Below are 24,039 nucleotides of genomic sequence, written 5' to 3' on the forward strand. Positions count from 1 at the left end.
AATCTTCGGGTGAAAGTAGAGAGATTCACTGTTTTTGCTAGTCTCGAACGCGATGGGGCTGGTAACTGCTGTTGCTGACCTCATTGGAATCAAGAGGCCACACATAATAATTGATCACGCGAAATGTTCAACTTTGGCGGCTTAGTCAGAGACTTGGATACCTTGTCCTTCTAAAGTTAAGTAAACTTTTATTGGGATGGTTCAGGATCTGAAATTTTTGCAAAGGGTTACGACGCAGTGATATGATACTGCTTCAACGTCCGAATCTGAACGGTGCTCCACCTGAGCTCCATCTACAAAGAAATCGCCTTCATAGATGGAGTCTTTCTCTTCTGCCTTTGCAGGTCCACCTGCCCTGACTTGTCGGTGTGGCCTAGTACACAAGTAATACCTTGTCACTGTATTAGGGTTTTTGGTTTTAAAAGCGAACAGGCACAACAGTCTTCAGACGAACGGTCTCCTGGGAGTCAGAACATGCACACAGTGTTCGTTGTTCGGCACCAACTTTTGGTGGAAATCAGAGCAGAACTTAAAGATTGTACTCGCACTACAAAATGGCACAGAGGAGCCTCATGGACACCACCTCCACTATATAACATTTGCTGTATTTGTAAAAGCCCCCCCTCCCACCCCTCTGGGGAAAACTGGAATGCAGCGTCTATCGCAGTTATTTGCGGACAACATGTCGACAAGCCTTCACTGTCTTTCTTGTCTTTAGACAATTTTGCGGGAGCTCAGAAAACGCCCCACCTACCTTAAGCCCAAAAAACTAAAAACTAAATGGCGGTTACATTAGGGGCCATTGTGAGCTGATCGTTTACGACACAGTCCGACTATGCCGGTCGACGCCCTTTAAGAGAGAAACTACACTTCACAAGATGGTGAAGTAATGCACAGCATGTGAACCTAGGAAACATTTCATGTTGCAAAACCATACAATAACTATAGTCTGCATTGAATCAACATTTCTGTCTGAATAAATAGGCATTCTCCAAATCTAGGTTCAGTACGAAATACTTTGTTTGAAACATTTATTGAGAAACGTTTTGATTTTTACACACCCTCAATATAGTTCGACATTACACTTCGCCCATCATTTTTGTTTTTCCGTTACTTCAACTAAGCATGTTTAAAATTCTAGCTCCAGTCCTACCAAATGTGAGCACAAGACCTACGTTGTGGTGGTAATAAACTGAGGTTATGACGAAATTTCAAACTAATTGTCTAATTCTCAAAACTTTTTTTCCCCTGATCGTGACAAACCCTCATTGAGAGCACAAACAAATTCTCCACAAGGGTTTGAACATGCGCATCTTAACTTGGTGTAAATTCTGCTCTTCTCTGTGAGGGCTGGCATACAAATGTATATGTCTACCTCTAACCCGAGGGTGTTAATGTAAATCCAATTATCGACATGTACGTGTGTTTGAATCCTATACATGTCTTGACTGGTCTCATGAATAGCATGGATGTGGGACCCGAGCCTGCAGATATCAGGAGGCCCCTGTCACTGTGCTTAAGCATAACAGATGTGAGCACACAACCATTGCTTTGTTATGTGTTCATAAAGGGTTGGGCTGAAAATTCAAGTGACGTACTCGCTGTCTGACCATTCACCGGTCTGCAGAGCCTGGTCATGAACTAGGGTGTGCATGCTTCGAAACTGAAATCTTACATCTTTTAGGGGGCATACTGTCCCCCTGAGCTGAGCAGTGGCACCAGTTTGAGCTGTGCCCTATAAAGATTGAAGCTCCATGCCTTTTGAAATACAATTTTCAAACACCATTTTTTTAAGTTTAAATGTTTAGAACGATTAACCCAATACCCTTTGGCAAAGTATCTACAAGTGCTGTGTTAAATCACCCGCTTCACCGACTGTTCGTTATAAAATAGTCCCCTTTCAGTCGCGCTGATCGGAGATTTGCGAATGCGTGGTTTAATTATTATTATTATTATTTTTTTTTACTGAACTCCTTTTTCAAACATATTATAGTATCAAAATAGCAGACTGTAAAAAGACCACAGTTGTCTTAACCCTAGTTTCAAATATCCTGTTGCATGAATGACTAAAGCGTGTGCACATGGTTGGCCTTTATCCTGTTTTGAAATAGTTGTGAACTATTTTGACATACTAGCAAACACAACCCTTTCCTATTTGGTCAAAGTATAAATGTAGCACAAAATGTATAGAAAGCACAAAAATATCATTGACTCCCCTAAGCCTACTGATATCACAATATTGACTACTACGCTTTTTTCCATGGAATACGTATGTAACTCACTTGACTGTTGGGAATTTAACACAATTTTATAAGTTCATCTAAAATGTCGACATGCCTTACAAGAACGCAGGCATTTCTACATGGCAAGATAGCTCAGTGAGTTGAGAGAATAAACTGAAGGTTATGGATTTCAACACTTGTGTGACACTCTAAAGGATGAATACCATATGAGATGGGCAACGTCTCTTACTCAAAGCGCCATACATCAAGTATGCTTGATGTTCAGTTTTAAATATATTGAGCTTTCTGGAAAGGTTTGATGTTCTTAAACATTTGTATTAATCCTTTGTTCCATTTTCATGTCAATAACTTAAACATTAGTGCGAATTATGGTTCCCTGGAAGATGCCCACATACATAAAATACAATGGAGATCTTGAGTCAGGAAATGCACAATTTTGAATATAGCGAGCATTACACACAGGAGTTTTGGTGATGGGGCACCAACACTGTCCTTTTTAGGTCGAGCCTAGGCAGCGCGCATGCGCTGTCTGGAAGACCTGAAGTAAACACTATACGGGGTGTAATCCCGCCTGCTGCTTGTGATTGGTTCACTGCAGTGTCTTTCTTGGTTGTAGCATCCTAAGTGGTTCACATAAAGGAACGTCACTTCAGTTTTTGGCAGAGCAGCACCTCCTAACATCAGTTTCGTTTCGCTGCAATTCAAGATGTGTTGTTTCAGAGAACTACTTTTCCACCTGGGTGACGAAAAAAAAAAAAAAAGAAAGAAAAGACTACGATTCCGGACCCAACCACTAGACCGCGGAATAATGCACAGCATAGTGAATCCAGAAAGATTCACGCTGCAAAACTGCTTTTCTTCAAATATGGCGACGCGCCTTGCTCTTGTTTATCATGTACTGACCCTTTGTAGCACCAGTACCACACACTACTTTTATTACTTCGCTTTCTTCTCTTGGAAGAAGGTAGAACAGCAGTTGCAGCCACCACTGAATCTAGAATTGATTACTGCAACTCCCTCTATGAAGGTACTTCTAAGCAAGATATTATTAGATTCCAGACTCCTCTAGACCAAGCTGCAAGAGCAGCAATTCTGCCTCCACTTTACATCAACCTAAGCCCAGAGGTGGCTGCCTGTGCAGAACATGAATATATTTAAAACCATGTGTATGGCATTACACCCAGATTTCTTGAATCTAAACTTATGAGATAGTTGCCTCCATGATCGCTGCACTCTATCTTTGCTAATCTGCTTATCCCTCGTTTCAACAAATCCCCTTGGTGGCAAAGTTTTGGCACTTAAGCTATTAAACACTGTGCCAACTGACTCAAAGAAATCAATTTCTTCCCACCACCACTGTAGGAAGAAACTAAAGACTTGTCTCTTTGTGACTCCAACTTAGTTTTTCTGTCCATTTTCATCTCTCCTTATCACTTAGCGCCAAGAGGCTTTAGAGTGAGAGCATGCTATACAAATATGCCACATAACACTGACCCTTCAGAACACCCAGTGCGCATGCACTACGCCTTCTTAACATCTACTACACCGGCTGTGCCTTTTCTTAACACAAGCTGTACCAACTGCACCAGCACTGCTCAGACATACCCTCCACTGCACCAACACTGCTTCAATATACCCTCCACAGTACCAGCACTGCTCCAACATACCTTCCACTGCACCGAACCTCTCAAACATCCCCTCCACTGCTCCAAATTACCCTCCACTGCACCAGCACTGCTCCAACATACCCTCCACTGCACCAGCACTGCTCCAACATACCCTCCACTGCACCAGCACTGCTCCAACATACCCTCCACTGCACCAGCACTGCTCCAACATATCCTCCACAGAATCAGCACTGCTCATCATACCCGCCACTGCACCTACATACCCTCCACTGCACCAGCATTGCGCCATTATACCCTCCACTGCACCGGCACTGCTCCAACATACCCTCCACTGCACCAGCACTGCTCCAACATACCCTCCACTGCACCAGCACTGCTCCAATATACCCTCCACTGCTCCAACATACCCTCCGCTGCCCTGACACTGCTCCAACATACCCTCTGCTGCACCAGCACTGCACCAAAGTACCCTCCACTGCATCTGCACTGCCATTTTAAAGTAATTATACCATCACTGCCCCTTCGTTACACCCCACAGACACTGACTCCAGCTTCATAAGACCTAGTGCACAGGTACTGAAGATGCATACATCCACTGCACACACACTGCACTTTCGGAACACATACTGCACATGCACTGCCCCTTCATTACCTCTACTGCAGCAACTGTGCCATTTCATACCTTACTTGTAGATGTAAAAATACAGCTGTTATGCATGCCTTGCACAAGCACCGCTCCAACATATCCCCCACTCCCATTTAATAGAGCCCACTTTATTAGCACTGTCCCTTCGAAAAGCCCAACCCACACACTCACTGCACCTTCTTACCACCCATTGCACCAAGAACACACCTTTACAAATTTCACTGCCTTTTTACCTACTGTATCAACTCTGCTCCACTCTCAACCCCAGTACTAGCCCTTAACAACCCACTGTACCTGTACTCCACATTCATAACACCCTTTGCATTAGCACTGGCTCGGTATGCACTTGATGGACAAGCACATCTCCCGCCCCCTCCTCCTACTGCCTCAGCATCGCTGCTTCATGCACCCAGTGCACACATTGCAGCAGGCGGTTTCTTCAAAGCGCCTACAGAATCCACTCCTTTCAAAGTACCCAGTGCATCAGACTGCACCATTATAACATCCAGTGCACATGCATTGCTACTTCTCAGCCCTCCATGATCATGCACTGCCTCTTTGAAATGTGCTACATGAATGCACTGCCCCTTAAAGAAAACCTTCCATCTGCAACCCCATCCAAAGTACCGATGTACCAGCACTACCCTTACTTAACTCGGATTGCGCCAGCACAGTTCTTTAATGAGACGCATTTCACCAGCACTGCCACTATGTAACTCACAATGCACCAGCACTGTCCCTTCATACCTCGCATTGCACAGCACTGTCCCTTCATACCTTGCATTGCACCAGCACTGTCCCTTCATACCTCGCATTGCACCAGCACTGTCCCTTCATAGCTCGCAATGCACCAGCACTGTCCCTTCATACCTTGCATTGCACCAGCAATATCCCTTCTTACCTTGCATTGCACCAGCAATATCCCTTCTTACCTTGCATTGCACCAGCACTGTCCCTTCATACCTCGCATTGCACCAGCACTGTCCCTTCATAGCTCGCAATGCACCAGCACTGTCCCTTCATAGCTCGCAATGCACCAGCAGTGTCCCTTCATACCTCGCATTGCACCAGCACTGTCCCTTCATAGCTCGCATTGCACAGCACTGTCCCTTCATACCTCGCATTGCACCAGACTGTCCCTTCAAACCTCGCAATGCACCAACACTGTCCCTTCACACGTCGCATTGCACCAGCACTGTCCCTTCGTACCTCGCATTGCACCAGCACTGTCCCTTCATAGCTCGCATTGCACAGCACTGTCCCTTCATACCTCGCATTGCACCAGACTGTCCCTTCAAACCTCGCAATGCACCAACACTGTCCCTTCACACGTCGCATTGCACCAGCACTGTCCCTTCATACCTCGCATTGCACCAGCACTGTCCCTTCATAGCTCGCATTGCACAGCACTGTCCCTTCATACCTCGCATTGCACCAGACTGTCCCTTCAAACCTCGCAATGCACCAACACTGTCCCTTCACACGTCGCATTGCACCAGCACTGTCCCTTCATACCTCGCATTGCACCAGCACTGTCCCTTCATAGCTCGCAATGCACCAGCACTGTCCCTTCATAGCTCGCAATGCACCAGCACTGTCCCTTCATACCTCGCATTGCACCAGCACTGTCCCTTCATAGCTCGCAATGCACCAGCACTGTCCCTTCATACCTCGCATTGCACCAGCACTGTCCCTTCATAGCTCGCATTGCACAGCACTGTCCCTTCATACCTCGCATTGCACCAGACTGTCCCTTCAAACCTCGCAATGCACCAGCACTGTCCCTTCATAGCTCGCAATGCACCAGCACTGTCCCTTCATACCTCGCATTGCACCAGCACTGTCCCTTCATAGCTCGCATTGCACAGCACTGTCCCTTCATACCTCGCATTGCACCAGACTGTCCCTTCAAACCTCGCAATGCACCAGCACTGTCCCTTCATAGCTCGCAATGCACCAGCACTGTCCCTTCATACCTCGCATTGCACCAGCACTGTCCCTTCATAGCTCGCATTGCACAGCACTGTCCCTTCATACCTCGCATTGCACCAGCACTGTCCCTTCATAGCTCGCATTGCACAGCACTGTCCCTTCAAACCTCGCAATGCACCAACACTGTCCCTTCACACGTCGCATTGCATGCACTGCCCCTTAAAAAAAACCTTCCATCTGCAACCCCATCCAAAGTACCGATGTACCAGCACTACCCTTACTTAACTCGGATTGCGCCAGCACAGTTCTTTAATGAGACGCATTTCACCAGCACTGCCACTATGTAACTCACATTGCACCAGCACTGTCCCTTCATACCTCGTATTGCACAGCACTGCCCCTTCATACCTCGTATTGCACAGCACTGTCCCTTCATACCTCGTGTTACACCAGTACCAGTCCTTGATAAGACACACTGCAGCAGCACTGTCCCTTCATACCTTGCATTGCACCAGCACTGTCCCTTCATACCTCGCATTGCACCAGCACTGTCCCTTCATACCTCGCATTGCACAGCACTGTCCCTTCATACCTCGTGTTGCACCAGTACAGTTCCTTGGTAAGGCACACTGCAGCAGCACTGTCCCTTCATACCTCGCATTGCACCAGCACTGTCCCTTCATACCTCGCATTGCACAGCACTGTCCCTTCATACCTCGCATTGCACCAGCACTGTCCCTTCATACCTCAAATTGCACCAGCACTGTCCCTTCATACCTCAAATTGCACCAGGACTGTTCCTACATTTCACAACTTGTTTTGCCCTTTCATAACACTCGTTGCTCTGGCTGCATCCCTGTGAAACTCCTAATTGCACCAACACTGCTCTTTCTTAATTATTACCCCATCACTCCCTCTTCAGACACCCAAGGGCACGGGCACTGCTACTGCAGAACAACCATGCACTAACACTGCTTCGTCAAGGCACATTTTGAACATGCACTGTCTCTTTATAACACTTGTTGCAGCATTAGTGCTCCTTGGTAACATTCACTTCATAGTCAGATACTTATGGTATGAGTACTGGTCCTTCATCCATACGCTGCACCAGCACTCCTGCTTCCCATATCCATAACACTGCACCATCATAACACGCATTGCACCAGCACTGTCCCATCACACCATTGTACCAACGCAGTCCCTTCACCACTCCAGTTTCATGACACTACCACGTCTGTGCTGCTAAAGAGAACAGTTTGAAGCAGCACTGCCTCTTCATAATTCCTGCACCATCACTTTCCATCATAGCCCCCATTACACCAGGGCTACCCCTTAGCACCTGCTACAGTAGCACTATTTATTTAAAACACCATCAAAAAGATTTGTTCTAGTCCAACACCCATTGCACCGCACTACCCCGTGGCACAGCATTTACGCCAACAGTATTACGTCATAAAACGCACTGCACCAGTATTCTTACTTCAGATCAACCCTTGCACGAGCAGTACTACCCCTAGATCACGCCTATTGCACAAGCACGACCCCTTAAGAACATCAATCGTACTTGTGCCCCACTTCTCAATATGCACTTTGTACCAAAGTTTCGCCATTAATAACAATGTTTGCACCCAGGGTATTGTACTCATACAAGCCATTGCACTGGCGTGTGTGTAACAATGATAACACACATTGCACCAGTGTACACATTGCACCATTGTTCTTCCATTGACCACACCTGTTGCACCACATCTGCTCTGTTTTAGCCAGAACTACCCCTTCCAAATATCTATTGCACTATTACTCTTTCACAACACTCATTGCACTAGAACAGAGCTGTTATGATATAATGCACTGTTTCTGCTCCATGACTAACACTAGTTGCACCAGGCTGTCACCTCTTTGTGAGCCGTTGCACGGCTGCTGTTCCATTGATAACACTGACTGCATCTTGTGCACCAGAGCCACGTAGCAGGCCACTGGCATCCATGATTCCATGAGTAACGTCCATTGCGCGTGAACTGCATCACTGTCCATTGCACCGCAGCTGTTGCGTTCACCATTAATTGCACAATCGTTTCACCTTCATGGAATATTCCACTGCAGTTTATTGCTCAGGTACTGTCCCTGGCCGATGGATAGTCCAATGTCAATTATTGCCTCTTGACTGCCCCTAATGACCTGGCTGTACACCTCGGCAGATCCAACACTGTCCACTGCCATTCCCACCTTTTCAGGGATTTACAGATTTTCCATGTCTGTTTTATCCTTCCCTGTAGACTGGTGAACCACTGAACATGGCTATTTTGGCAAACCACAGGCTGGCGGATATTAAAAGTGCCCGCAGGGCAGGACACAACACCATAAATGCACTCAGTGGCCAGGAGCCGTGTCTCCATGAGGGTAGCTTAGATACAGCAGCATGTGTCCTGGTCACCGTGCGTTTGGCACCCAGGTTCTGCTTCAGTTAAGGTTCTGTTCCCTCCAGCTCCCAGGCTAGGAGCCACCGGTCTGGTCCACACTCTCCAGGGCCTGGTTTGTCAGCTCTGTCTCTAGGGTCTCAATTCTCCTCTGGGCTTCCTGCAGCTGGAGCTTCAAGACTTCATTCTGCGCCCGGAGAGTCTCTTGTTCCTAGGGAGAAGGACATCACACTTTGGGTTAGCATTCATTGAAAATGTGGTAGGGAGATTTTAAGCTGCATATGGAGGGGTGAAGGTTGTAAGGTGGTGCATGGGTATGGATCGCTGGCTTTGTGATTGGTGGACCAGCACGATATACCGATCTCGATGAGGGTGTACAAGGATGCTATAGGAAACAGAAGCACAGACTATGGTCAATTTAGCAGGATTGTGGCTGGTCTTAGCCCAGGTATAGTCTTTCTGAGTTTTGATGTCAAAAGAGAGTAAGGCGGAGTCGAAAATACCTTTAACTAGCCTCGAATATGGGAGCTGCTCAGGGCCCCGGTAGGGGTGATCCTACTATGTGCTGAGTGCTAGAGCAAGTCTGCTGATATAGCCAATGTATAGGTTTGCGAGTGATGCAGTTTGCAAGCTACATACAGAAGGAGAATAGTGGCCAGTGGACCTAGCTCTCACCTCCCATGATCTCTGAAAGGCTGCTAAGGATAAGAAGAGTTGATCATATGTCCTGCACTGCCTGAAGTGATGGGTCCAATTCAAAAGATAACAGAGGCTTACATTTATTCACGGTATATTCTTTAACCTGAGCATCGTCAGGAAACTTGTTGCCTAGGAAATTTTTATTTTACTGAAGTGATGGGTCCTCCTGAGCCCTACAAACATTGAGTCACTCACTTCTCAGAAATTGTCTCTATTTCCTCATCACTCAGAGCAACATGCGTATGTGACTTACTACTATGTAGTATCCGCGGGTTGTACATATGTTCCTTTACTCCTCTGCATCTAGCTGCTCACCCAGTGTGAGTGTTCTGGTTAGAATGTTAGTGTGAGTGGGATGCTTGGGTGCCTGGTGTATATGAGTGTTGTCAGTTGAGGATGGGCCGAGCAGCTAGAAATCTGCTCATGGTGGGGCTTATTGTATATACATCTAAGAACTTAATAAACTACATCTACTTTTACCTGGCCACGTCTACAGCGTCTACTTATGACTCCTAAACATGTGGGGCCAGCCACTACATTTATGGCGACGATCTGGAGCTAAGAACCCACGACTTTTACAGATGAAGAGCAACAAGACTCAACTAACTAAGGAAAAGAAACCAGTCAAGCTAGAAACCGGTCAAACACGCCTGTCTGCCCCACCGGTGTCCACTACACCAGACAGTCCAAGACCAGGCATGCTGTGTTTGTATTCGTGTACCCTCATCAGCTGGTAATAGTCATCAAGCTGCCTATGTTTCCGCCTCTTCTAAAGTCTACAAAGTCACAACAAAAGCCAAAGCTGCAATAGGAAACGTATACAGTGCATCAGAGAAGAAGGTAATCAGTGGCTGTTTATGTTTTTGCCCTCCAGTGCGGGGTTAAAATGTACTTTTTGGCGAAATAGCCTCATTTTCTGTTTAAGGTGGGTGTCAGTCCCATCTTTGTTATGTTGGTGTTGAGTGTCAGTCCTTTCACTTTTATGCACGTTGTCATTTATGTGGGTTGTCATCTGTTGATGCCACACTGTGCTGCATCTGTATTTCTATGCTGCACTAGTCCTTGGGTGTTTGTCCCATATGACGTATTTTGTATATTTGGATGTTGTCCCAATTTTTTGTTTTTTCACTTGGGTTTTAGTCCCATAGTGTCCTTCACATGAGGGGTGGCGTATTGTGTTATCGTCAGTCTTCTCACGTGAGAAGTACTTCATTGGGTGTTGTTCCACCCATTGTATTCCAGTCTGGGGTTCTGTTTTCCCCTCACTTCTGTCATGTTGGTCTTGCTCATTTGTAGTATGTGAGCTCTTCATTTACTACTTACTTGTTTTTTTTTGTTCATTATTAAAGGAGGAGGATAGTGTTATTCTATCTCTATCGCTTTCTTCCTTCTTTCTTTTCTTAGTTGTCTGTTTTCCCTCTCGCGATGTGATGTCACCCTAAATCCCTGCGTTTACAGATTTCTTGCTACGATTGTATATTTTTACTGTGTATAGTTTTTCTCTTCATTGTTATTTTCTCTTTTGTTTTTCATATCTAGAGGAAGAGGATAATGTAGTATCCTCGGGTTGTACATATATTCCTTCACTCCTCTGCATCTAGCTGCTCAGCCAATGTGAGTGTTCTGGTTAGAATGTTAGTGTGAGTGGGATGCTTGGGTGCCTGTGTGTGAGTGTGGCCAGTTGAGGATGGGCTGAGCAACTAATAGGCTGCTCCTGGTGGGGCTTATTGTAGCTACATCTAAGAACTTAAACTACATCTACTTCTACCTGGCCACGTCTACAGCGTCTACATAGGACTCCTGAACATGTGGGGCCAGCCCACTACATACTAGTTTGCCAGAATGCATCCTTATGCATATTTATGTTTGCTTCCATATCCTAAGGCTTTTTTAAACTACTCTAGGGAGTTTGTGGTCAGCCTCATGGCCATGATTGCTCCCTGGGGTTCATGGGGACTTGGGACAGACAGACGGAAACCAGGTAATGCCCATTCCTATGCATGCACACATTTCCCATGAAGAAGCCCAAATAGTTTGAGTTGAGGGTACCTGGTCCTCTTCCTGATGCGCTGGTGATGAGGCACCATCTTGGTTCCTTGCATTGCGAGTAGAGTTCTTGTTGTCCCATTTGGCGTACGCCCTTCTGTGGTGAAGTACGTAGTGCCTGACTGGAGTATTGCAGCCGGCTAAGCCATGTTCAGTCTGGGTGCTTTTGTCGAGGTTTGCAAGGTTTATCGTGAGGGTGACCTTTGGTGAAGAGCTGCCGACCAACACGATTGTCCCGTCTTGACACTCTTCTGCGGCTTCACTGGCACCGGCTCTGTCCCCGCCGGGGAATGTGAATGATCCCTCCTCGGGTCCTGTGTAGTGTAAACAAAGCAAGGCTTGACAAGCAGCTCATACAGGGTAAAGTTATGCCTATTTTATAGTAAACATTATGAATTGAGATACCTCTAGTAATATGTGCTATTTCAGTCTGCAACATTAGTTAGTCTTTTGTTGAAAATACAGAAAGGGTCCCACCACATTGTAAATAATGTACATTCTAATCTGCCTAGACAGGCGAGAGACACTAACGCTGGCTTTGTACTGAGCTTGCACTGACTGACAGCCAGGTAGACAATGGGGTGATGTCGGACACTTGGGAGAGGCATGTGTGAAGCTTTGGGCACAACAGAAGACAGCAAAAGCCTAGTGAAATCTTGGGAAACGTGGACATACAGCAGGAAAACCTTGGATATCATTGGCAGGCAGTGTGGAGATCTCCGGACACGTGGGCATACAGTAGGAAACACTTTGGTCTCATTGACAGACCGCGCATAGACCTCTGGACTCGCATACATTCAGAGGGAGATGCTTGGGTTATGTTGGACCTTGCGTGTAGACCTGTGGACACATGGACTTACAGCAGTAGGTGCTTGTGTCACATTGGTAAACAATGTGTAGATGCCTGGACTTTTGCAGCATGAATCTTTCTGGATTCACTTTGCTGTGCATTATTCCGCGGTCTAGTGGTTGGGTCTGGAATCGTAGTCTTTTCTTTTTTTTTTTTGTAGCCCAGGTGGGCGTCGACGTCCCACCTTTTGGTGTACTTCCTGTGACGTTGGCACGCTTCCTGCAGAAGCTCCCACCTTTGGGCGTCATCTTAAGATTCTTTTTTCCGCCGTTGGGTCTGGATCGTCACCGAGAGGCTCCAGAGTTTTTGGGAGAAAAGAAGACGCAAAAGGACGTATTTTACATGGAAAATATTGGAGAAGACAACGAGGAACAGGATCACCAAGCCGGGACGACGAAGAAGAAGGAGAACTTCGAGAACTTCGACGTCCAACAGAGAATGCGAACACAGTGGGGCCCCTTGAGCGCAGGAATGGACAAGACACCTTTTAAATTCAGCCGTAACTGCCACCACAAATACACGCAGAAGGACCAGCACCCGGTTTGCAACCTCTGCCTACCGGATGACCACAAGAGTAAAGACTGCAACGCCTGCTCCGCCTTCACCCCGAAGACACTCCGGGCTCAAGAGAGACAAAGAAGAGCCAACTACAACATGCAAGGCAAGGGCCAACCTCCGTCGTTTCGGGACCTGGGCCACTCCAGCGACGAAGAGGACAACATCGCCGGAGAAGCCGATGACTACACGGTCGTAGAGACCGATAAGAAAACTTCTAAAGAGGTAGGAGAGACGTCGACCCTTAAACCCCGACAGATCCTCGAATGTCTGAGTCAGACTCTCGAAAAACAGAGTCCAAGTCCTCGAAAGGAGCATTGGCGCTGAAAATCTCGATGGCCGCAGCTGCACCCAAGGACAAACAGCCCAGCGGATCCTTCGAAAAGGACTCCCAGGCGGTGAAGACCATCGAAAAGCCAAGGTCGTCGAAACACATCCCCGAAATAGTCCGCTCGACTTCGAAAGAGAAGGACCCGAAGTCCGCTTAGACGTCGACGACCATGTCGAAGAGATCGGCCGAAACACTCGAAGCCGAACAGGTCGCCGAGATGGAGAGAAAGAAGAGACGGCTCGAGGCCGAAATGGATAACATCCTGCAAAGGAAAAGAGAGTTTGACGAGAAAATGAAAAGGTTCACTATTCTGTCGAAACCGAAGATGGTGATGGTCGAAATTGAAGAAGAAGGAGTTTGACGCAGAAGGGCCGCCGAAAACTCCGAACCACAGGAACATCTAGAAGAAGAGGGCCTCTACTACGAGGAGGAGGGCGACGATGACCAGCGGATGACCCTCGGCTCGGCATCCTCTGGGACACAGGACCTGGAGTGGCAGGACCTCGACACCGAAAGCCCAAAAGAGCCCGTAGACACGTATCCTTCGAGGCCTTTGCCGCCAGATGACATTGGGGCATATAATATGGTCATCAGGAACGCGGCAACAGCTTTTGGAGTCAAACTAGATGAGGAAAGACCAAAGGCAGACTTCCTCTTAGAGACCCTGCTCCCCACTCAAACAAGGAGCCAGTTTCTCCCCATGCTTCAGAGTGTCATGAACCAAGGGGGGGAGGCGTTCAAAGACCCTATGGCATGCAGGTCCGTCACGCCTAGAACGGAGAAAAAGTACAAACACTCCTCTAAAGACCCCCCCTACATCCAGGGATCTGTCACAGAGGACTCCATTATAGCGGCGACCGCCAGGAAAAGGGCAAATGTCCCAACAGCATCAGGCCCACCACCAGACAAGGAAAGTAGGAGGATAGACCTAACTGGGAGAAAAATAGAAAGAAATGCGGCGGTGCACTGGCGCATAGCAAACTCAAATGCCCTACTGAACAGGCACCAGTACCAAATACTGGACGAGATCGGACAACTGCTCAAGCACCTCCCAGAGCAATACCAACAAAGAGCCTCACACCCTGTGGAGGAGGGGAAAAATATAGTAAGTTCTTGCCTAAAAACAGCCTTGGATGGGGCGGACACGTCCAGCAGGCTGATGATGTTCGGAATCACAGAGAGAAGGAAGGCCTGGCTCAGGATCTCAGGCTTCAAGCCAGAAGTGCAGAACAACATTCTGAGTACCCCGTTCAACGGAGAGACACTGTTCGGGGCACCGGTGGATGAAAAACTCACCCAGCTCAAGAAAGAGAGCGAAACTGCAAGGTCCATGGGGGCCTTACAATTCAGAAGGATGAGAAGGGGTACCGCGACACGGAGACCAAACGAAAGAGGGGGAAACCAGCCAGGAATGTCACACCAGACATTCCAGCAGTCCCAACAGGGCGACAGTCAAGCACAGCAGGGACAGCAAGGACAAACCTGGCAGTACAAGCCGAGGGGCCAGTCCTTTCGCGGGAGGACGAATGGACGTGGGCAAGGTAGAAGAGGGGGCCAACAGAACACCTCAAAATGACTCCACCCCGAAAAGTGTGCCCACCCACACAACACCTCCGACGGTGGAGCACAAGAAGGCCAAGGAGAGAGGGTTGCACAAACCACACCTCAACGAACATGTAACACCAGTAGGAGGCAGGCTAAGTCATTTCTTCCAGGAGTGGAAGCAGATAACCACAGACAAATGGATACTCAACATCATACGGTTCGGATATTGCATAGAACTGGAAAAGAGACCGCCAAACAGAAAACCAAAAAGAAAGGCGCACTCAGGAAGAGAGCTAACGCTACTCCTCCAAAAGGAGGCCATCGAACCGGTCCCAAACAGAGAAAGGAACAGGGGAGTGTACTCAACCTATTTCCTAGTACCAAAAGTGGACGAAACGTTAAGACCCATCCTGGACCTAAGGTTCTTAAACAAGTACATAAAGACACAAAAATTCAAAATGACGTCCCTACATGAGGTCATCCCTCAGATAAGGGACGGAGACTTCATGTCCCCCATAGACCTCAAAGATGCCTACCTGCACATCCCCATGAACAGGTGGCACAAGCATCTACTAAGATTTACCATCAACAAGGAATACTACCAGTTCACAGCCCTAGCCTATGGACTAAAATCCGCACCAAGGGTCTTCACCAAATGCCTCGTAGCAGTGGCAGCGCACCTAAGGAGGGAAGGGATCGATGTATACCCTTACCTCGACGACTGGCTAATAAAGGCAAGTTCCCACAGGACGTACAAAGAACACGCACAGCGGGTGACAGAAACACTGACAAACCTAGGATTCTCCATTCACTGGGGGAAATCCTCAATGGAACCAGAGCAGGTGAAGATCTTCCTGGGTGCACAGATCAACACCATACAGAGCAGGGTGTTCCCCAGCGACAAGAGAACACTGGCCCTGCTGAAGGAGACACGCCTCTACCAGAAGGGGCGAACTCTGACAGTGAGGATAGCAAGCAGGATCATCGGCATGATGGCGTCCTGCATACACATGGTCCCAAATGTAAGGCTCCACATGAGACCATTCCAGGAAGGGCTGCAACAACCATGGTCACAAGCTACAGGAAGTTGGGACGATCTAGTGGTTGTAACGCACACAGTGTAGGAGGAGATATCGTGGTGGAACAAGGAGAACATAACAAAAGGGAAGCCTTTAACACCACCAACCCCAACGGTGACCATCACCACCGACGCATCCCAGATGGGATGAGGACCACACATGAGCAAGCTCAGGGTGAGGGGTCTGTGGTCTCCAGCGGATGCGGTCAAGCACATAAACTACTTGGAACTAAAGACCGTGTTCCTCGCCCTGAAGGCCTTCCAGAAAAAACTGTACAACCAGAGAGTGTTGATCCAAACAGACAACGATGTTCTACATCAACAAACAGGGAGGAACACAATCAGCCCCACTCTCAAACCTAGCACAGGAGATATGGAGATGGGCCATCCCACTCAAAATAGACCTGCTAGCCATACACCTACCAGAGAATGACAATGTGGAAGCAGACTGGCTCAGCAGACAGGCATCAGCATCTCATGAGTGGGAGCTAAATTCACAGGAAATGCAAAGGCTATTCAGGAGGTGGGGAACACCGACTATAGACCTATTTGCAACACACCAGAATGCAAAATGCTGATACTTCGCATCCAGGCAACCAGGGGAAGGATCCCAAGGGAATGCCCTATGGATAAGTTGGTCGAAAACATTTGCTTACGCTTTTCCCCCAATACCACTGATACCCAGGGTGCTCAACAAGTGCAGAACCAGCAACATGACACTAATACTGGTGGCACCACAGTGGGCAAGGCAGACCTGGTACTCACAAATAATGGAAATGGCACAGGGGCCACCCCACAAGTTCGGGAAAAGAAAAGACCTACTCTCCATGCAGAACGGAGAAGTACTGCACCCAGAACCAGAAAGCGTCAGCCTAGCGGTATGGCTCCTGAGGACATAGAGTTTGCACATCTAAGGCTACCAGAGAGCACCCTGCGGGTGCTGCGAGAGGCAAGGAGACCTACAACACGAAAGTGCTATGCGGCAAAATGGAAGAGGTTCACGCAATGGTGCAGTAGGAAAAAACTGCACAAAAAGATGACAAAGGAATCAACGGTGCATAGACATCTCACACACCTGATGAAAGCAAAACTGAGTTCATCCTCGCTGAGGGTACACCTAGCAGCGATAGTAGCCTACACAAGAGGAGAGACAGGAAGGGGCTTCTTTACATCGCAAGTAGATTCCTGGAAGGGGCAAAAAGGATCGCACCACCTAAAAAGGATGCCACCACCGGCATGGAACCTTAATTTAGTCCTAACAGAACTTATGAAAGCGCCCTTTGAGCCCATCCATAAGGCCACACTACAAATGCTAACAATGAAGACAGCATTTCTGGTGGCAATCACCTCACTGCGCAGGGTAAGCGAGCTGCAAGCGCTAACACTGCAAGAACCCTACATCCAAATACACAATGACAGGGTGGTAATGCGAACGGACCCACACTTCATGCCAAAGGTGGTGTCCAGGTTCCACATGAACCAAACGATACAAATACCGAGCTTCTTTCAAAAACCGTCCACAAGTGCATAGAAGGCACTGCACACACTGGACGCTAGAAGGGCAGTAATGCAGCACATGGACAGAACGAAGGAACACAGGAAAACAAAGCAGTTTTTGGTGTCCTTCGCAACAAGTTTCCTAGGTAGACCAGTAACAAAAAACACCATTGCACGATGGATCGCACAAACGATACAATTCTGCCACAAACAGGCAGGGCAAGAACTGACAGAAGGGGCACAAGCTCACTCTACCAGGAAAAAGGGAGCAACAATAGCCTTCCTGGCCAACACACCCATTCAGGACATATGCCTGGCGGAAACATGGGCTTCAGTGCACACGTTCACTAAGCACTACTGCATGGATATACAAATGAACAAGGAAGCACAAGTAGGACAAAAGGTGCTTCAACATATTTTTAACAACCAACGCTCATCTTCCACCCAGCCGCCTCAAACGTAACAAACCGCTACAAAATCAATGCACAGCATAGTGAATCCAGAAAGATTCACGCTGCAAAGTGAATAGTTTCTTACCTGTCGGCGTAGTTTTGCAGCTTGAAGATCTTTCTGGATTCACTAGCTAACCCACCCACCTCTGGCAGGAAGATGAGGCAGAAGAAGAAGGTGGAAATACAAAGAATAAAATACAAAGAGACACTTGAAGGGATAACGTGAAAAAGCATTTACTCTAAGGAAGAACTTGAAAACATTGCCAAGAATTCACGGGCAGAACACAAAAACAAGAGAAAAAAGAATCCAAAGATGGCGCCCAAAGGTGGGAGCTTCCGCAGGAAGCATGCCGACGTCACAGGAAGTACACCAAAAGGTGGGACGTCGACACCCACCTGGGCTATGAAAAGAAAAAAAAAAGAAAGAAAGAAAAGACTACGATTCTGGACCCAACCACTAGACAACAGAATAATGCACAGCATAGTGAATCCAGAAAGATCTTCAAGCTGCAAAACTACACCGACAGGTAAGAAACTATTCGATATGGAAATACAGCAGCAAATACCTGGGTTGCATTGACAAAATACTATTCCGAGACATGTCCAAAAGCACTTCTTACCTTGTATGTGTGCTGTACAATGCAGCACGCATGCAAAGTTGGAAAGGCACGAAATGTAAACATTTCTCTTTTTAACGCCTGCTTTTCAGCTGCATTAATTTTTGGTGCTAAACCCTTTCCACTAATGTTAGTGAATCGGGTTTAGCATAAAAAAAATGGGTGGTAGAATGGGAACGCCCATGTAACACCCCCTTAACGCAAGGTAATGCAAAGCAGTGTTTTGCGCTGCTTTGCGTTATCTTTCCATACAAACCTTATTTGCGTTGGTTTGTGAATCCCAAAACGGTTAACATTGAAAAAGTAACGCTAACCCAACTCTAAACCTTTCTGAATCTGAGCCTAAGTGTGAAGTGGCCTGGGGCACTTGCACAGAACACCTGGAGCTGATCCTTCCATGGACTACTTTAGACTCCTGCTTCCTCATTCCACCTGCTTTCCAAAGCCCAAGCGCCTCAGGCATAGATTGAAAAATACATCTCTACATCTTTTTACCCTTTAACACTTTACACCTTCTTTACAACACTGCTTTTTAACAAAAGACAAACTAAATAAAATACAGTAAAAAACACGCTGGTCTTATAAACCGTTACTGTTGCTTTCATCATGTTGGATTCCCCCAAATCCCTGATGGCAATGCAATGTTGTGTACCCCTCTTATGCACTGTCTGGCACTCACCATTCATGAGCCCTTTCATGCCCGCCGGACAGAGCACCGCTGCCGTGATCCCTGAATTGGGGCTGTTCTCCGGCGTTGTGGAGCCGTTGCATTGCTTCTTGCACTCGAACACCACCAGCTCCTTGCACTGCTTGTGGCAGTTCATGCCGCAGTCTGTGGAAAGGTAAAGATAAGGGGCACTCTCAGTTTGGTGTGAAGATGTCCTGCAGTAGCAGCTTTGACCCTTAACTTTGGTACCAGTGGACAGAGGCTCTAATCCCACACATCACTTTTTTTCTTCCGTTTGATGCCCTAAGTGCTATGACTGTGCCCAAACATGGGTCTTGTGCTCACTTTGCTACTGGAACCAAGCTGTACCCGACTGAAGAGACCCAACTAGGGTGAAACTGGTCTTAGGTTGCTTGTGTTCCGGTTCAGAGAAGACCTGGTAGTTCAGGCTGCATTATTGGACCAGCAACAAAACTGATGTATATATGGTGGGTCTAGTCTGAGGTGGCATTGTGGGCAAAAAGACAACGGAGTGGGGTGCGGCCACGAGTAATTACCAGTGACTGAGATTAATTGAAGCGTTCCATACATCACTTTTTTTGTTTACTTCAGTGAGGCTCTAATACAGGCTTTTAAACTTGACCAAACTGTATGAACCAGGACAGATGAATTTGCTACTGATGAGTTAGGGGTGAGAGCTAGGAGTAAAAACGACAGAAAGTAAACAGGGCCCTTTGACCCGGTTTACTACGCGTTCCTGGCACTGTCTGCATGGCTCAAGAGCAGCACTTATTCTCAATCCGATATGTGAAATTTGACAAAAAGGGTGGACATTCTTTATACTAGTATACTTATATTAACAAAGCAACACCGCAGTAAAATTTACCAATTTTTGCCTTTTTAAAATATTTTTACCTTTAAAATTTCAAATAAATTTCGCCTTACTGCATTTATGCCAACACACTATTTAAATGAAGGACTACCAATTTTTTCAAGTGAGTTAAAGAGGAAATAATATCCTCTAGTTTTATTGTATCTTCTGTTCTGTTTCCAAGTGTTGGCGTGTATACCAGAGCTCCGGTGAGTAAATTATAACCTCTAGGGGTAATTCTAGCTTCTAGGGGTATATCCTAGCTCCTACAAGTATACCATAGCTCCTTGGGGTATACACTAGATTAGCCTGGAGTTCTGATTGGGGTACAGTTGCTCCTTCTCAGGAAATACATTGCAGTGGCCTGCTGATTGCTTCAATGCTCTATTTCTAAAGCGCATTATACCCAAAGGTGTATTGGCACTGGGGAGAGATAAGCGGGTGACATATCCTGGTCCATGAGCACTACGCTAGTCAGGCCTCGAGCTTTGTCTAGTGATCCTAGGCAATAGACCAGATTAGCCTGCTGCTCCTAGGTGAATGCCCAAGATTGGCTGCTGCTGGCAGGGCAATGCACCAGTTTAACATGCTGTTTAACCTGTTGTCCCTCGAAGAATGCACTACTTTGAGCTACAGTACGAAGGAGAATGTAGTTTGGCTTTCTGCTACGCTTCGGAAATAAAAAATATTAGTCTGTTACTCCAAAAGGGATTCACTAGACCAGCTTGTACCAGAGTACATTCCATTAGCATGGCTCTCCTAGGTGACTGCCAAAGATTATCCTGGAATTCCTGGGAGATGCACTCAATTTGCTGAATGCTCTGAGCAGGGTGTGCTAGATTAGCCTTACACTCCTAGGGGATACGCTCAATTCGCCTGGAGATCATGGTGGAGATACGCTAGGTCAACATTCTGCTCCTAGGGTTTTTACACTAGACTGACATAGTGTCTGTCCTCTACCATCACATTCTAAATCTTGAATTCTTCTTGGCAGAGATGAACAGCTCACTATTGTCTTACTACACACAGACTCAACAGTGCCCGCAGCCAAGTTGCTAGCTACAATTGTTACTGCACGAACGTACCTCTGCACCGATATCCTTGTTTGATAACACCCCAGAGCTGAAAAACATAAAAACATACATTTGCGTTAGGAAATATTTTGCAGTAGCAGTTATTGGCATCATAAGCATTTACAAGAGCTTCTTAAATAGTAGCAGCTCTGCAGGTTCCATTTACTTTAGCCGATGTTTGAGGTGAATTTACAAGACTGCTTTTAGGCAGTATATACATTTATAACACAATGCAAACTTGGGGCAGATTTACCAACTTTTTATGCAATGCAGTGCTGTGTTGCATGGAAGGGAGAGCAGAACAGCACTATATCTACTAAGGTATGGCACCTTTTCCCCGATTTTCCTTCGTTGGCACACTTTGCCGTGCACCAGTGCACAGACCCTTACACGATAGTGCAAGGGTATGACTTTTCTGTGAAGATAGTTTTTTTTTTTACTGGAAGCACACCCTTCCAGTGCAAAAACTATTCTTTAATACTTTTCCTACATAGTATGGGAGTTTTTGGCTTAAACCCCTTTGTCGCAATATGGGCACGAGTAGTTATCTAGTAGCCCTGCGCATCCTAATGACGGACACTTCCCCCCCCCCATTGTTTGTGGTGTAGCCAAATTTTTAAAGCAGTCTTGGCTGATCCGATGCAAGAGATTGTCAATTGTGGTTTAATTCATTTTTAGCTAATTTATCTTGACATCATATGTCTTTTTATCCCTTTTAAGGTACATTTAAATACTGTTTTTTAAAATAATGTCTTTTCTAGTTTTGTATTTACTGTATTTTGTGTACGCTTATAAGATATCTTGCATATCGAATAAAAGCTTCTTGACTGACTGAATACTTTTCCTACATAGTATGTGTGTTGTACAGTGCAGCACACATGCAAAGTTGGAAAAATATGGAGAGTTATAAAACGTGCCCCACTATTGCACCTGCCTCGAGGGAATTTGTTTTTGGGACAACCCCCTTTCTACAAATGTTAGTAGATAGAGATTTGCATCAAACCCACTAAGTGGTTGCAATAGAACGCCCATATAAACACGTTACACTTGCATTACTTTAGTAAACTTCCTAACACAATCATAATGTGTGTTGAAAAGTCAATCCCACCACAACATTTTGCTCTGGGTTTGCATCGCTTTTGTATAGCAAGCCTGGCACACACTATTAATAAATTTGAGCCCTAGTTTTCTGACATATAAAGTGCCTTCCCTACGTGACAGCCGGAGGGCAGGCATATAGTGCGGATAGTCAGAGTGAAAGCACTTGTAATTAACTGCTATTGTAAAGTGAAATGCTTCCAAGTATCCAGAGAACTAGTATGAGCAGGGGACACTTAGTCCAACTATTCTTGTTAATGAGTTTCAGTGGCATACTTCGGATTGTCAACTGGCGTCAGACCCGTTTTGACTCTTTGATGACCAGGCTTGCCATCCTTTCTGAATGGCATGATTACAGGTACTGTACTGCTGACAAGGCAAGCATTACAGAACAGCACCAGTGCTGGGGTCATCACTGCAGACAAACCATATGTACCAGTGCGTATATTGAAGGCAGAGGGCCTGTGAGTCAACATTGATTACCAGTGGAGTACCTTTGATGGAAGGGGTATCAATAACGGTACCATATCTACTGTGTGCAATGCTTACATAAGCCCACTGCCAATACACTACTTGAAAATATTTACAGGAAAAATGAATGATGAAATGTCCCTCCCTTGGAGGCTTGAATACTGGTATACAAGGGCAACCGTTGGCTTGCTTGCTGGCACAAAAGACCAGTGAACGTTTGCTGCATGAACTGAATAGACCGCAAAGGTTTGCATAGATGGTGTTTAGCAATTTCTCCCATCCCCATTCACCACATGGTTCAACCACCCCCTTCCCATGGGAAATATCTGCTGAGGCTTACAAATCCAGCACAGTTGTCACAAAATGTGGGCCGAAGATAGGTGGTCTCCTGGAAGTTGTGCGGAAAGCCGAGGCCCAGTTTGGAATAGATCGAGCTGGCCCTCATGAAGTAGGCGGTGATCTCATCCCGGCTGATCAGACCTTCCCTGCAAAAAAAGAAAAACAGAGGAGCTGAAACCAATGAGGTTGTGGCAGAACAGAGGAGGAGCAGGGGCTGAAGGAACCTCAGAGAAGGAGATGGAGACAAGGAGGCGGAAACAAGGAGGCGGCCATGAAACCTTGAAGAAGGTGGAACCCCACTGGAAGGGGTGGAAACAGGAAAGGAACTATGAAGATGAGGGAACCTCAGTGAAGGAGAGGGAGACTCAGAGGAGATGGAACTAGAGGAGGTGATGGAAATAGAAAGCAGGAGATGAAACCTCAGAGGAGGAGGTGAACTTCAGAGTAGTAGATGGAACCTGATTTAAAGGAGAAAGACCCATTGAGGAGGAGATTGAAGCAGAGAGAAAGCGATGGAATCGGAGGAGGTGATGAAAGAAGATGAAATCAGGAAATTAATTTCAGAGCAGGAGATGGAATCTCAGTAGATGAGAGGAATCACAGCGGAGGAGATGGAAACAGAAGAGGCGATGGCAGTGAAGGCAACTCAGAAGAGGCGATGGCAGTGAAGGCAACTCAGAAGAAGAGATGGAAGCAGAGAGCAGGAGACAGAAACTCAAAGAATAGGTTGAGACTCAGGAGAGGGGAGCAACCACAGAGGATGAGATGGAAGCAGAGAACAGGAGATGGAGGTGATGGACCTCATAAACAAAGAGTGAAGCATAGAGCAGAAGATGGAAACAGAGGAGTTGATTGCAGTGAAGGAGATGGAAGAGAAGAGCAGAAAATGGAGCCTCAGGGGATGAGATAGTAACCAACAGGAGGTATGCAGGTGAATGAAACTAAAAAAATAAATAAAAAAAAGGAGTTGGAACCTCAGAAAAA

At 46.6% G+C, this 24,039-nt stretch overlaps 1 protein-coding gene across 4 annotated transcripts in view; it reads right to left on the reverse strand.

The window, feature by feature from the left end:
- Nucleotides 1-1,002: 1,002 nt before the first annotated feature.
- Nucleotides 1,003-24,039, reverse strand: part of RASGRP1 (RAS guanyl releasing protein 1) — a 350,649-nt gene continuing 327,612 nt past the window's right edge. For 2 of the 4 annotated variants that reach the window (XM_078659443.1, XM_078659445.1), the window contains 5 exons: nucleotides 23,057-23,201; nucleotides 21,160-21,196; nucleotides 19,216-19,368; nucleotides 11,615-11,925; nucleotides 1,003-9,077 (listed from right to left, as the gene is read on the reverse strand). In XM_078659443.1, the coding sequence (XP_078515569.1) occupies nucleotides 8,943-9,077; nucleotides 11,615-11,925; nucleotides 19,216-19,368; nucleotides 21,160-21,196; nucleotides 23,057-23,201 (781 nt within the window). In that variant the 3' untranslated portion in view covers nucleotides 1,003-8,942. The remainder of the gene's footprint in view (nucleotides 9,078-11,614; nucleotides 11,926-19,215; nucleotides 19,369-21,159; nucleotides 21,197-23,056; nucleotides 23,202-24,039) is intronic. The other 2 variants (XR_013600832.1, XR_013600831.1) reach the window with 2 other exon arrangements.

Source organism: Lissotriton helveticus, chromosome 9, assembly GCF_964261635.1.
Source record: "Lissotriton helveticus chromosome 9, aLisHel1.1, whole genome shotgun sequence".
NCBI lineage: Eukaryota > Metazoa > Chordata > Amphibia > Caudata > Salamandridae > Lissotriton > Lissotriton helveticus.